Source organism: Muntiacus reevesi, chromosome 1, assembly GCF_963930625.1.
Source record: "Muntiacus reevesi chromosome 1, mMunRee1.1, whole genome shotgun sequence".
NCBI classification, from domain to species: Eukaryota; Metazoa; Chordata; class Mammalia; order Artiodactyla; family Cervidae; genus Muntiacus; species Muntiacus reevesi.
In genome coordinates this window covers 240544956-240559892 of record NC_089249.1, presented here as the reverse complement: position 1 = coordinate 240559892, position 14937 = coordinate 240544956, and the positions used below count along the sequence as shown (strand labels likewise).

General features: G+C 36.5%; 1 protein-coding gene across 4 annotated transcripts in view; it reads right to left on the bottom strand.

The window, feature by feature from the left end:
* The window catches only part of G3BP1 (G3BP stress granule assembly factor 1), a 34596-nt gene that overhangs the window by 13246 nt on the left and 6413 nt on the right, over positions 1 to 14937 (bottom strand). For all 4 annotated transcript variants that reach the window (XM_065918958.1, XM_065918960.1, XM_065918957.1 and 1 more), the window contains exons 2-7: positions 8547 to 8659; positions 6167 to 6248; positions 5543 to 5716; positions 2067 to 2157; positions 1195 to 1288; positions 19 to 220 (exon numbers count right to left, since the gene is read on the bottom strand). In XM_065918958.1, coding sequence (XP_065775030.1) covers positions 19 to 220; positions 1195 to 1288; positions 2067 to 2157; positions 5543 to 5716; positions 6167 to 6248; positions 8547 to 8641 — 738 coding nt within the window. In that variant the 5' untranslated portion in view covers positions 8642 to 8659. The remainder of the gene's footprint in view (positions 1 to 18; positions 221 to 1194; positions 1289 to 2066; positions 2158 to 5542; positions 5717 to 6166; positions 6249 to 8546; positions 8660 to 14937) is intronic.

The following is a 14937-nucleotide window of genomic DNA, read 5'->3' as shown; positions in this document are numbered from 1 at the left end:
TGAAGACATGCTGCATACTCTCAAGTCCTCCTGCACTGTCTGGGCTATGTCTGCTGGTGCTGGAGAAGAACTCTTCTGAACATCCTCAGGAGCAGTTTCTTCCAATACTGGCTCAGACTTTTCCTCCTGGACTTCAGATACAGGTTCCTGCTCTGGTTCTGGTTCCGGTTCAGGCTCTGGTTCAGCAACAGGTTCTTCTAAATGTTCTTCTAAGTCATTGCTTTCACAGTAAAATTTGAGAAATATCATTCTGCTTCCATTGACTTAGCAAGAAATTCCTAGAGACCTGAAACTAAAAATAGCTCCCTCCTTCCCACAAATATCTACAAATTATGTATTTGAGTATTAAAACATGAGAACTTTTCAGAAAAGCCCTCGATGAGCAAATCAGATTTGCTAGATTCTGATTAAGTAAATGCATCAAGCATATCAAAAGGAACTAGATCATTGTTTCTCAAAATCTCAATATATCACAATTTACCTATCACATACCACAAAACTCTAATAGGCGGTGGGCAGAGGGGAAAGGGAGCTGTTTAATAGGTATGGTTTCAATTTTGTAAGATAAAAAGTTCTAGTTATCTGTTGCACAACTGTGTGCATATACTTCACACTACTACTAATAAAGTACACTTGAAAATGGTTAAAATGTCATGTGGTTTTTACAACCAAAACATTTTCTCATGCTAAAAACACATAAGGAATTTTGGAGGGGGAAAAAAAAAAAATCAGTTGTAATTCAAAGTAGTTTTTAAACTTTCACATAAGTCATAGGAACAGTCTTTTAAAACTGCATATGCTTTCCCCCCGAACTTCTAATTTGGTAGGCTTGTGGTAGGATAACGAATCTTCATTTTCAAACAGCAACCCAGGTGAGTAAAGTCAGTCCTATCACACCTTCTAGTTCTCTCAAAGCACTTAATGCTATGCCTTGATAAATCCCAAATCTATTTCCACTTATGGTGAAGAAAAAAACTGAACAAAAAGCGACTTATGGATACTATTTAAGTAGGTATCAGAGTGCAATCTATATTAAACATGCTTTATATATTTATGTTAAACACCAAAAGCAAAACCTTTCTTCTGGGAAATTATCACTGAGATAATTCTGAGCATTATGGCTGCCCTCCAGCAAACAGGCCTACACAACTCGTTTTCATGCAGCTCTGGACAGACGAACAAAGTTTTCCTTACCTGACCGTTTGATCATAAAAAGTTCCAGAATCATCAGGTACCACCTCAGGTGTCTGCTGTCTTTCTTCAGGTTCCTCTACTTCTTCTTCAGATTCTAAATGAGAAAAGAAATTTAACATCTTTGTGTTCACTTAATTGACAAATATATTCACTTTCACAATGTTCATCATGACAAAAAAAAGGCAATGATATAAGTACATGCACATAAAAAGATATAGAAAATAGGGCAACTGGATAAAATCACGGTACAGGATTTAAGGACAGAATTAAGGCTATTTTAATGTCTGGATTACAAGTATGGAATCTGAGGTAATCCAACAAATGGTTCTACCACCTAACTAGCTATATGACATCAGGCAAATGACTCCTATGCCCTAGTTTATTAAATGGGAACAACAGTACATAATGTACTTATCTGTAAGGTTGTTGTATTACAGCCTTAAATAAATAAAAAGTACTTAGAGTTCTCAGTCATATAGAAAACACTAAAATACAGTCTCTCTCCAGAGCAATGGGCAGGTGTATTTGCTGACCATTATAAGGTTTCAATTCCTAAATTAGGGTTCCACTCTAGTAACACACTCCACTGCAGTGGAGGTACCATCTAATTTCTGCAGAGTCCTACACAAACTGTGACCAAGATGCTACTACTGCTGCCATAGCTTGTCTACTAACTTAGGAGTTCGATGTGCCCCATCAGTACCAGTGGCGTAGACTTAAGCGGTTGGCCTCAAGGTTAAAATCACCAAGATTTCTTATATCTTAACAATTAAAAGTTACTAATACAGAGAATTACGAAACCATTCAAGAAACTTACACTCTCTTCAAGTCAAACTGATGCCATCCAAAAAAAATTTAGACAAGTAACTTACCCTCCTGAGGTTCAGTGATAAAGCCACCGAACACTTCATCTTGGTATCTGAAGATGTCGTTGTGAACATAGAACTTATTTGCAACAGAGCCCTGTAATGCCAACAAAAAGTTTCATTTGTATCAGCAGACTTTTAAAACTCCAAATTACCCTACATCAAATTACCCTGGCCATTAGCTCTCAACTAATGGCGATATTGCCCATCCCAAGAGACATCTGGCAACTTCTGGAGACAGTTCTCCCACTGGGGAGCAGAACTGACAGTTACTGAGTGGAGGGCAGGGATGTCGCTAAGCATCCTACATTACACAGGACAGCCCTGACAACAAAATTATCCAGGCTCAAATTTTAAGAGTCAAGGTGGAAAAGATCCTTGCTCTACCCTCAAATAGGTTAAAATCTCCAAGATTTTAAGCCTTAACATGTTTCTTAAGAAGCACTCATATATACCAAGTGCTTAAAATACCACCAGATGAATATCTAAAAATTGACCAATTATTTAAGATGCCAAAGCCCAAATCTCAAATCATTTCTTGAAAAATAAATACGTATTACCAACTGCGTATTTTAAAACCCCCTAAATCTGTATCTATGAATACTGACACAAGTACTCAAATGTGGTATAGCTAAAAAGGTGTGCCTACCCTAGATATAAGACATAGTTATGTTGAAATCTAACTATGTCATTTACTAGTCATTCAATTTCTAAGATTGTTTCTTCACCTGTAAAATGAGGGATACTAACTCATACTAGTTTTGATTATTAAATGAGACAGTTTATGAAATAATCCATTATACTTAGATAATACTGAAATCTTCCTCTTTAAAGATAATAAGTAAATTTATGGTACTTATTAATATCCCATGATTTCTTGCATATTTAAGTCAATCAACAATTTTAACATTACAGATAATCTAAGCCTTTTCAAGAAATCATGACTAAACTGACTTCATATGATTTGTCAAACAAACTGAGTTATTTTATATTTAAACAGTAAAACGACAGGGATTTTAGATTCACTGTCCTTCAACAGAAAATTATCTTAAGGGTAATGCTACAGAAAACTTTCAGTCAGCAAGTCATCATGAGGCCCTTCCACATGCTCACACAGATCAGACAGGATTCCTAACTTTGCTCATTCTGGACCAGGCGAGAAGACACTTCAAATGCAATTAATCAACATAAACCTGTGGTCCTTTCATGATAACATGAAAACTTAAAAAAAAAAAACAAAAAAACAGGACACCTTGAAGAAACAGCTGATTCCAGAAGCGGGGTGGAGACTGGAGCAGGGAAAATGCAAGGTGATCCTGAAACCTCCTGTGCTATCAAGTGCCCTGTTCCCAAAAAAACTCCATCGAACAAAAAAACCAGACCCACTCAAAAGGGTTCACACTTAGCAGATCCGGGACATTTTAGAAATCAATTATTAAACAAAGATCCCATGATAGATAGGAGAAAAGGTAAAGTTACTTACAGGAGAATGCCAACGAATAGACAAAAAAAAAAATTTAGATGATCGCCATTTGTACCCATCAGAGTAGCAGTTGATTCTGGCAAGAATTAATGAATGCTTAAAACTAATACCTAAAAAGTTTGATGAAGAACGTAAGTACATGCACAGTCTCAAAAAAGCCCACAAGGAATCAATCCTCTGGTGGTACAGTGGATAAGAACCCATCGGGCCAATGCAGGTCTGGGAAGAGTCCACAAGCCTTGGAGCAACTAAGGAACTGAAGCTCACACACAACTACTGAAGCTCACACACCAAGAGCCTGTGTTCCACAACAAGAGAAGCCACTGTAATAAAGAGTAGCCCCAGGAGGCCACCAGGTAGAGAAAGCAACAAAGACCCAGCGCAGACAAAAATTAAATAAATAAAATAAAAAAGAAGCACCCATAATTTACATACTGATGAGAAAAGCAAAAACATTAACTTTACATGTCAACCTGGTAACCATCACCTTAACTAAGTAATACTAATAATAGGACTGCTAACTGCTACTGCTAAGTCACTTCAGTCGTGTCTGTGCGACCCCATCCCTGGGATTCTCCAGGCAAGAAGACTGGAGTGGGCTGCCATTTCCTTCTCCAATGCATGAAAGTGAAAAGTGAAAGTGAAGTCGCTCAGTCATGTCTGACTCTTTGCGACCCCATGGACTGCAGCCTACCAGGCTCCTCCGTCCATGGAATTTTTCAGGCAAGAGTACTGGAGTGGGGTGCCATTGCCTTCTCGAGTAATAGGACTAAATGATACCAAATGCTGAAAGACACATATAACCTAAAACTAATAAGGAAATACCAGACAATTTAAACTGACACATTCTACATGGTAACTTGATTGTCCTCTTTAAAAATGTCTACATCTTGATAAACAAAAGATTAATGAATTACCGCAGATTAAAGGAGCCTAAAAAGACATAACAGCTAAACAAAATGTGTCATAATGAGCTGAATCTTGGATAAGGGAAAAAAAAATACTATTCTTTGTATTACTGGAACAGTAACTGAAATTTAAATATGGACTATAGATGGATAACTGTATTACAAATTTTTTTTTAAATATTGTATTTATTTATTTGGCTGTGCCAGGTCTTAGTTGCAGCACATGGATCTAGTTCCCAGATGCTTAGTCGCTCAGTCGTGTCTGCCTTTTCAACCCTATGGATTGTAGCCCACCAGGCTCCTCTGTCCATGGAATTCTCCAGGCAAGAATACTGGAGTGGGATGCCACATCCTTCTCCAGGGGATCTTCAGGAATCAAACCTGGGCTCCCTACACTGGGAGGGAGGGGAAGTCTTAGTGACCGGACCACCAGGAAGTCCCGTAAATACCTACTGACTTTGATTAAGAAGTGAAATGCTCATTCTTAAGAAATGTTCAGGCCCTATATGCAGGGCAGAAGAAGAGGGGCAGAAGAAGAGACGCAGAAGTACAGAGCAGACTTTTGAACTCTGTGGGAGAAGGGGAGGGTGGGATGTTTCGAAAGAACAGCATGTATATTATCTGTGGTGAAACAGACCACCAGCCCAGGTGGGAGGCATGAGTCAAGTGCTCGGGCCTGTTGGGCTGGGAAGATCCAGAGGAACTGGGTGGAGAGGGAGGTGGGATGGGAGACCGGGATGGGGAATTTGTGTAACTCTATGGCTGATTCACATCAATGTATGACAAAACCCACTGAAGAAAAAAAAAAAAAGAAAAAAAAAAAAAAAAGAAAATGTTCACTGCAGTATCTGAAGATGACTAGCCACAATGTCTCCAACTTACTTTTCAAACAGTTTAGAATTAAAACTGACAGGTATACAGAAAAAGAACCATATAAAAAACAATTATAAATGTGTGGGCAAATGTGGCTCTAGGTAAGAGAACACGTAGGAGTTACTACTGTACTATTTTTTCAACTTTTCTGTAAATTTAAAGTTTCAAAAATTAAGTTTTTACAACATGTACGAATTTTTGTATCTTTTTTTTCATACCTCAGGAGCAAGGACAAAGGTCTGCATGAATCTCCTCAAAGCCTGGTTGTTATTAGAGAGCAAGCCCATCACCTGGACCACCACACCATCATTCAGAGTAGCATGAGCATCGACATGGCGGATCTTAGTGTGGCAATTGGTGAAGTTTTGTGACATCACTTTCCTATGGATTTCCTAAGGAATCAAGGCAAGAGATAAGGCAGAATCTCCAAGAAAAACAAAAAACTTTCTAACACAACAAAGAGCATTTATCTGTGTACATCTCAATAACAAACTACAGAGACCTCAATTTGTCTTAGTATACTATATTTCCAGTGACACCCTGACTTTTTTAAATTGTCTTCAATTAACATACCTAAAAATGTTTACAATAGGTGATCTCCATGCTAAAACCATTTATCTTCAAACATAAAAACACTTCAGAGTATATCACACCAAATGAACAAAAAAATTTTCAATGACTGATAAATCAAGTAGTTAACTGAGTATCTAAATTTCTAAACAGCAGTTGACAATTTTGAATTTCAAATATCAACAAATATTAAGCATGTATCCACCTCAATTCTATTGGTTATTTCCTAGCTGATCAACATCCTACATAAAGCTTGTTATGCTTAGGCTTACTTTCTGTCCATAGACGGCATCTGCTGGCTTTCCATTTGAATCCAATCCCCCATGGACATAAGAAGAGTTCTTTCCATAAAACCTGTAAAACAGAAAGATACTTGTCATCTTCAAGCACCCTAAGACCAGGTATTTATTGTTCATGTTTGAACCCATATGCTTCAGTAGTACATTCTTGGAGGCATGAACATGTTTTCTTTCTCATCTTTGTACGCATCCACTCCCTACATTCGTAACATTTGCTTAATGGGCACGAATTTGGTCAAGGAATTTTACAAGTCAAAAGTTCCAGGTCTCAGGAAAGGATGGTGTCAGAAGGGATCTTGTAGTGCACCTCAGGAAGGCCACGCAACACACAAGTTCCTGTTTTCACTCATGGAGAAGAGACAAGGTCTTGAGATAGATAAGGACATCTATGGACTTCCCTGGTGGCTAGCGGTAAAGAATCCACCTGCCAATTCAGGAGACTCAGGTTCGATCCCTCAGTGGGGAAGGTCCCCTGGAGAAGGAAATGGCAACCCACTCTAGCGTTCTTGGCTGGAGAATTCCATGGACAGAGGAGCCTGGTAGGCTACAATCCAAGGGGTCGCAAGAACTGGACAAGACTAACAGCTATTCTCTTCAGTCTTGGAGAGTCCTTTTCTCCCATCTGAGAATGCATGTGATGAATTCCCATTAAAACCCAGTAACTCAGGCAGAAGGGTTTAAGAAGTTCCATTTTTGTTGCATTAGGAGCTTCAGACTTAATTCTCCATACCTTTAATTCACCTATCTCTTCAACTGTTTTGTTTTCATTACAACAATACTGAATTAGGAAGGTGCCAACAACTTCTGCCCTACCCTGCCAACACACACACACACACACACACACACACACACACACACACGCAATGCCCTAACTCAGGGATAATCACTATTAGGATTTCTTGGCACCTGGAGCCCATATTTTTCTCTATCCTGATTGTTTCCCCCCTGCTCTCCAAAAATGGACAGATCTGGGCCCTTCAGCTCAGTTGCTCAGTCCTGACTCTTTGCGACCCCACGAATCACAGCACGTCAGGCCTTCCTGTCCATAGGGATACCAAACTACCTTTCAACTTCTAAAGTTACTAAAAGTCTCCACATCAGCCAGCCACTTAGTTCACTGCTGGCTAATCCACTTTTCATTGTATCTAAAATGTACCTCAGAGATTAAGTGCGGAAAAAATACATGTGTTAGAATCAGTAAGTAGCAGTGACAAGAAATATATTTGGTTAGTTTGTTTCAACTCCTACTCCATTTTAAATTCTAAATGTATCTAACTACTAAAAGGAAAGAATACAATTGACCAAAAAATAACAAAAGGGGGGATATTTATGGTTTAAAGACTTATTCTATCACTCAATAGTCCTGTGAATACCAGCAAATTTTTAAGCCCTTAGTGTCTTTACCTGTGAAATGAAGTTAATTATTCCACAAGGCCTTACACTAAGAGCTTCTTTTTTTTTTTTTCAAAGATCAACAAAGGTATAGGAGAAAAAATAGTTCTGTTCCAACAAATACACATACATTTTAAAATTTCTAAAAAGTATTCTAATAATTCCACATAAACAAGAGTTTTCTATAATGCAGCATTGTTTATAGGAGGAAATATCAGAAACAACTTATATATTCATCATCAGTGGAGTAACATAACAATTTTTTAGAAAATAAAAATTCTATGGGTATTAAAATTAATATGATACATGTACTATCCTTGTAAGATAACATATTACCAAGCTAAAACACAGCATAATAAAAATATTTGCATCTACACAGAAAAATTAGCATTGTTTTTCTAAAGGCTCCCATGTTTATTTCATACATGTTTTAATTTACAACAAATCATTTCCACAAAAAACGTACATCCTTATTTTTTTAAAGCATATTAACACAGAAATATGTCAGAACAGGGAACAGTCTTGTATCTTCAATACATTCATAACTAAATAATTCACGGTTCACCAAAAGAGAAAAATAAGCACACACAAAAAAATCAAAAGTACAAATATACATTTATATTTCAAGCATTATTTTTCTGATAATGTATAGGAAACTTTGTCCAGTTTTCAAATATTTACATATTCTACTATTACGTAATTTGAATACCCATTACTTTTTGGTAGTTACAAAGCATTTTTATGCAACAACCCTAGACAGCACATAATGAATCAGAGAATCTTTTTTTTTTATTTTCAACTGAAGGTCAACTACAATACTGTGTTGGTTTCTGCGATGTATCAATATGAATCAGTCATAGGTATACATATGTCTCCTCCCTCTTGAGGGAATAAGAGCACCTTAAATACTCACATACTAAAACACAGCATTAGGTGATACTCAGGGAAAAAAAAATTTTACCTGTGTAGCATGTCTGGGGCCTGGTTCAACAGTGTGTAATACTGTCTCACAAATTCCCGCCCGACCAGCAGGGGACTAGGCTTCTCCATAACCATTGCTTTGGTCAATTCAACCTGGAAAAAATAAAATAAAATATTTTCTACCTGATAGATCAAGTATAAGGGGAGAAAGGAGCAGGGGAGAAGACCGAATCATTTAGCTGAGACTGACTCACAGACCAAAAAGATCACTTCAGCAATTCTTGGGTTTCAAAAGGAATAAACATTATAAGAAACAAAGCAAACCCACACAGACCAGTGAGATTTTATACATTCAAATTTACTGTAATCAGACAAATGCTATGGGGGAAAAAAAATCCTATGAAGAATTAACTCATTATTCCCAATATTCAATTTTCATAAACTGAACATAACAACATCAAAGGTACATATTTTCAACATGCATTCCAACTTTCCCAAGCTAGTAAACTCAATTAAGAGGGTTCCACTTGGGGGGGGGGGGGGGGCGGGGCGGGGAGTGTTCCACCTGTAATATTACAACATATTATCGTGGCAGTATTAGGTTCAAGTGCGATAATACAGATACACAATATCACATTTTTAGTTAAACTAAATCAGAAATTTTTACTACCTTAAAAAAATTCTAAATTGCTTAGTTTATTTTATAACAAGATCAAAAAATGAAAACAGGCAAAAAGTAACAAGCAAGATGTTTTTAGTCAACAAAATAATGCCTGCCATCTCAAAATTAAGACTTAAAGTGAGTGTGCTGGAATATTTAAAAGGGCACCTGGCACATAGTAAGTTTTCAAACACTGTCACTTACTACTTTTAAAAATCCTTTCAAAAAAGTATTTGGCATGAGATCACTCAATTTTTCATTTGAGGAGATAAAATCACCCTGAACTTTATAAACATAAAAGCAAAGAGAGGTATGTATAATTAACTATAGCATAAAGACGAAATGAGAAATTGCATTACAATTTTCTTAAAGAATGGGCAAAATGGATTGAGTTTGATTCTTGCACAAGCAGGATGTAGAGATGTTTATCCTTCACTAGTCCATGACTGCATTATTCTTAAATTACCTGTACCATTTATTACTTGTTTCACCAAACTCTAAGAAACTACACTAATAACATCAATCTAATTGTATCCTTTGACACTAAGTAGTCTCATTAAAATTTCTAAATAACACTTTATCAAATACTGCTTACCACATCCAATCTTCTCATGCAAAATGATGAAAATACTCCAGGTTACAGTATCAAAGGTTAAGAAAAACTTACAGACCACATCTACAACTTCTCCTTTCCCTTTGAGATTATCTAGATAATTCAAATTAAAACAAAACAAGCCTATCAGCTTGATTACACCATTATCAATGTTTTATCTCAGGTCACTGCCATAAAAGCCAAGAAAGGGTAACATACTGATATTTATATAGCAAATTGATCTTTACTTCATTTGTGATTTTTTTCCCTTTGTTATAATTCTGAAGCTTCTCATAAAAATCTGTATTATTCACCAAGTTTCTTATTAGTTTAACGTTATAGAATTGGGTATCTTGCCAACTAGGGTCTCAATTAGCATTTTTAAATGTTTCAAATAGATGACACTTTATTTTAGGATTACCTCATATAGCCTTGCAGACTCCCAAGGATTGTATTCACACTACAAGCCCTATATGGCTCCGTTAAACTGGAAACTCCAGCTCAAGTCCCTCCTTTAAGCTCGTCTATAATAAATATCAACCAATCAGCTCAAGGGAAATGGTAGCAGTACTTAAAATAATACTTCTGTCAATTGTATCTCAATAATTGAGGGGAAAAGGGGAAAGAAACAGTATTTGAAAAGTAATTGTATCTCAATAATTGAGAAAAAAAAAAGTAACAGAATACACACAGTATTTTAGTGATAAGAAACTACACTGCTTCAATGCTTAAAAAAAAAAAAGGCACTGATTCTTAAAATAGCCAATGGCTTCAAGAATTCTACCTAAGTCATGGTCAGATAAAAAGAACATTTGCAAGAAGGCTGCAAACTTCCTTTAAGAGTTAAGTTTCTTAAGGGATCATTTCTTATGTAACTTTCTAGCTCCAAAACTGTTTCTGACACACTCAGGAATAAAAAGCTTTCTTTCATTCATCATTTTCATCACAAAAGAGGTATACCTTTTTTTGTTGTTGTTGTTAGAATTTTAAACAAGCAAAGCAGACTTTTGATCACCCATTTGTCAGGCTGAACTGTCAAGGTTTTCCAGAATTCAGATTATGACAGCAGGTACATATTTTTTTTTCCCAATGATTAAGAAAAGGCCAAAGAGAAAACTAAGCAAAGGTCCTTAGAAAAAAAAAATCTAAGTTGTCTGAGAGGGAACAGACTGGGAAGGACCTGAGGGGAACTGCCTGGGGTGAGAGGACTCACATTTGAGTGATGACTTATTGTATAAAACTAAAAAACTTTTCAAATTGAACCTTTAAATTCTATAATTTTGTGGTTTGTAAATTATGCCTCAAAAATTTAAATAAAAATGCTTTCACATGAAAAAAAAATCTTGACATGATAAACTGTTTTAGAGTAATTAAGAATACTGAATACCCAATAGCACCAGTGACTACAAAATGTTTGGGGGAGTTCTTCAGTAATCTAAGACCATATTCTGTAAGTTTTGTGAATAATCTCAGCATTTCCAGTAAAAAAACCAACTGTAGGACTTCCCTGGTGGTAAAGAGGCTAAGAATCTGCCTGCCAATGCAGGGGATGCAGGGTCGATCCCTGATCCAAGGAGATTCCACATCCTGAGGACCAACTAAGCCCGTGAGGCCCAAGTACTGGTCCCACACTCCAGAGACTGCAAGCAACAACTACTGAGCCTGCGTGCACTAGGGCCTGTGCTCCACAACAAGAAAAACCACTGCAACTAGAGAAAGCTCACATGCAGCAAGAAGATCCAGCCCAACTAAAAAGAAAACTTTGGCATTTGAACCCAAAAGATTTAGTCTATATGCGACTCAATCAATTCTCATCAGAAATTTGGTAAATTAGCTCTCTGAAATCTCCATCTTCATTTCTGGTCCAAACATAAACCAGAAGCTTTGAGAAAGAATATGTTAACATCATACCTCCTGAGAATAAAGTTTTCACTCTGGTTCATTAGAACTCTCAATTCTATCAAATTCTATCTAAAATAAAGAAAGCAAACAAAATCAAATTGCATTTTCTCAGAAAAACTAATGTTTTACCAGTTTCTAATCTATTATAATTAGAAACAATGCATACCAATGAAAATATATGCTAAAAATTTCTCAAGATCCTCCCTTATTTACTAAACACTCCTGAAACACCATGTCCTTCTAGAAGAGCTTTTGCAACTTTAGAATACTATGGATTCTGGTTGTTACTTATATAACAGCACATGCCAATGGATACATTACTGATTGGACTATGAAGCATGTACCATAATCAGAAATAAGAAACAAACTAGACGGTCTTATCCTTTTTAATTATCAACAGCAAATCCTCCTTCCCTGTGCTGATGTGAAGACTGAGACTTCCTAAAAAACATGCCACTCTCCCAAGACCAAAAAAGTCTGCTGAACATTCCAAATATATCTAATTTGGAGATCACTCTCTTAACACTGCTTTCAGATCTAAAGGATAAACTTTTGGGGGCATATATTACAAATCACTCAGAAATCATTACAGTCTAGAAAGTACAGTGATGAAAGAAACAGGATCTGGCAAAAATAAAGGGAAAGGGAAGAAATCACTCACTTCCATTCAAGTTTACATTCCACTTATTTTATATACAACTTTGTAATGTTGTGACTGTCATAATATGTGTGCCTTTTGTCATGGGGACAAGAAAAACATATTTTAAAAATTATATTTTATCTTACTTTTTCAAGAAATACTTTAAAGTCCTAGGTTAGAGAAAAGGGAATTACAGAACAGTTCTTGCTCTAAAGAAGTAAAGGAAAACGTGGCCACTTAGAAATACTTAAAGAAGCAAAAATAGAAAATAATACCTTCAGTTTATCAGCTCAAACTGAGCTGATAAATCTAGGACCAGTAAGATATAGCAAGTGAACTTTGAAATGGAGTGCTCTATTTTAAAACAGTGAATGAGTACTTCAGATGCAGCAAAAGGAAACCCTCATATTTTCTTTGACCAGTTCTCCCAAGGCAGAATTTTAACACCCTCCACTACTGTATTCCTGAGCTAGTAACAATTTCTCTAATGCCCCTCAGTTCTTTCATCTCTAAAATTAAAATCATAACTGCAGGAACTTAGTGTTTGGTAGTAAGCACTTAATATTAACTGTTACAATATATATGCTACAATATAATGATATTGTAACTATTAACTGTAACAAAAGAAAACATTTCTACATTCCACCACCTTCTGTCACCCAGAAGACTATTTCCTTAACCATTTTGCTAGCAAAATAAAAACAGGATTATTTCCTGCAAGAATAAGAATTTCTGTCCAGAGTACCCGTGGACTACAAAAACCCAAGCACCTAATATAAAACTATATTTCATTGAACTTCTAGGTTAACTTAATGACAACAGTGTTCCACTCATGAATGCCACATAGGAAGACTGGCCTGTATGCCCACAGCTTGTAACTGGTTCAATTAAACTATAAAACCAAATCAAGTGCACATCTTAGTATCTTAACTTTTAAAACATGCATCATGAAGATAAAATAATTTTTGTATGTTTACACTATGTTACGTATAAAAGTTTCTACTCTTTAAAAAATATAAACAAAGCATCATGTATATTTTTGCTCAGTGGCTCAGTCATGCCCAACTCTTTGCCACCCCATGGACTGTATCCATGGACTACAGCCTGCCAGGCTCCTCTATGCACAGGATTTTCCTGGCAAGAATACTGGTGTGGGTTGCCATTTCCTACTCCAGGGGATGTTCCCAATCCAGGGATCCAACCTGTGTCTCCTGCACTAGAAGGCAGATTCTGGGAAGCCCCAAGATAGTCACATAGGCACTTAAAAGATTAAAAAATGATACAATTGATAACTACACCAGTTTAACTGGAGTGAATTTGAGAATTCCTGGGAAACTACGATATAAATTCACCCTATTTATAGCAGTCATATAAAATCAGTATGAACTAGATCTCAGAAACAGTCACCTGCCAAATATGTACTTATATGATAGCCCTGAAATGTTTAAGTGTATTCAGTATATGTAAAACAGTACATTTTCAGATACACAGGTAAATATATTTTTAAAATAGTCTGGATGTAAAAATAGACAAATAGATCCACCAGACAGAAGAAATATACTCACACATAAACAGACAACTGATTTCCAAAAGGGCAGACAATTCAGTAGAAAAAGGGTATTCTTTTCAACAGATGGTGCTGAAACAACTGCATATCCATATACACAGAATACCTCAATTCAAGCCTCACAGTATATTAAAATTTAACTTAATAGTTTTAGATGAAACCTAAAACTATTAAACTTCTAAAAAGAATCTTAATGACCTTGGGTCATTTTTGGATATAACAAAAACATATTCTATAATCAGACAGATAATGTGAACTCCCATCAAAATTAAAACCTTTCAGGGACTTCTCTGGAAGTCCAGTGGTTAAGACTCACTGCTTCCAATGCAGGGGGTGCAGGTCTGATCCCTGGTCAGGAAACTAGGATTTTGTACACTGGGTGATGTGGCCAAAAAAGTTTTCACTTTGCAAGAGAGACTATCAAGGGAATGAAAAGGCAAAGGCTTGCAGTAAATATCTGGAAAGCAACTTGTATCTAGAATATATAAAGAACTCTGAAAACTGAATAACCCCATAAAAAATTAGTGTAAGACCTAGAGACAATTCAAAGAAATTATGAAAAATACTGAACATCAATACCATCGGTAATTACAGAAATGCAAAATAAAACCACAGGAAAGTACCACTGACACATCTGTCAGAGCGACAGCTTCAAAGGCTGAGTATACAGTGTTGCAGAAAAGGAAATGGCAGCCCACTCCAGGGTTCTTGCCTGGAGAATCCCAGGGACAGAGCCTGGTGGGCTGCTGTCTACGCAGTCACACAGAGTAGGACACGACTGAAGCGACTTAGCAGCAGCAGCAGCAGACAGTGCCGGCCAGGATATGGAGGAAAAGGAGCACTCAAACGCTGCTGGCAGGAATGTCAAACAGCACAACCACTTTGGAAAGTTAGGCAGTTTCTTAAGAAGTTCTGTTTTTAATAGTCAAAAGCTGGAAACAAACCAATTTCCACCAGCAGGTGAATGGATAAACAAATTGTGGTATACTTACAGATAAACAAATTGTGGTATACTTACAGAATAGGACCGTCAATACTAGTCAGCAATTAAAAAAAAAAAGCACATATT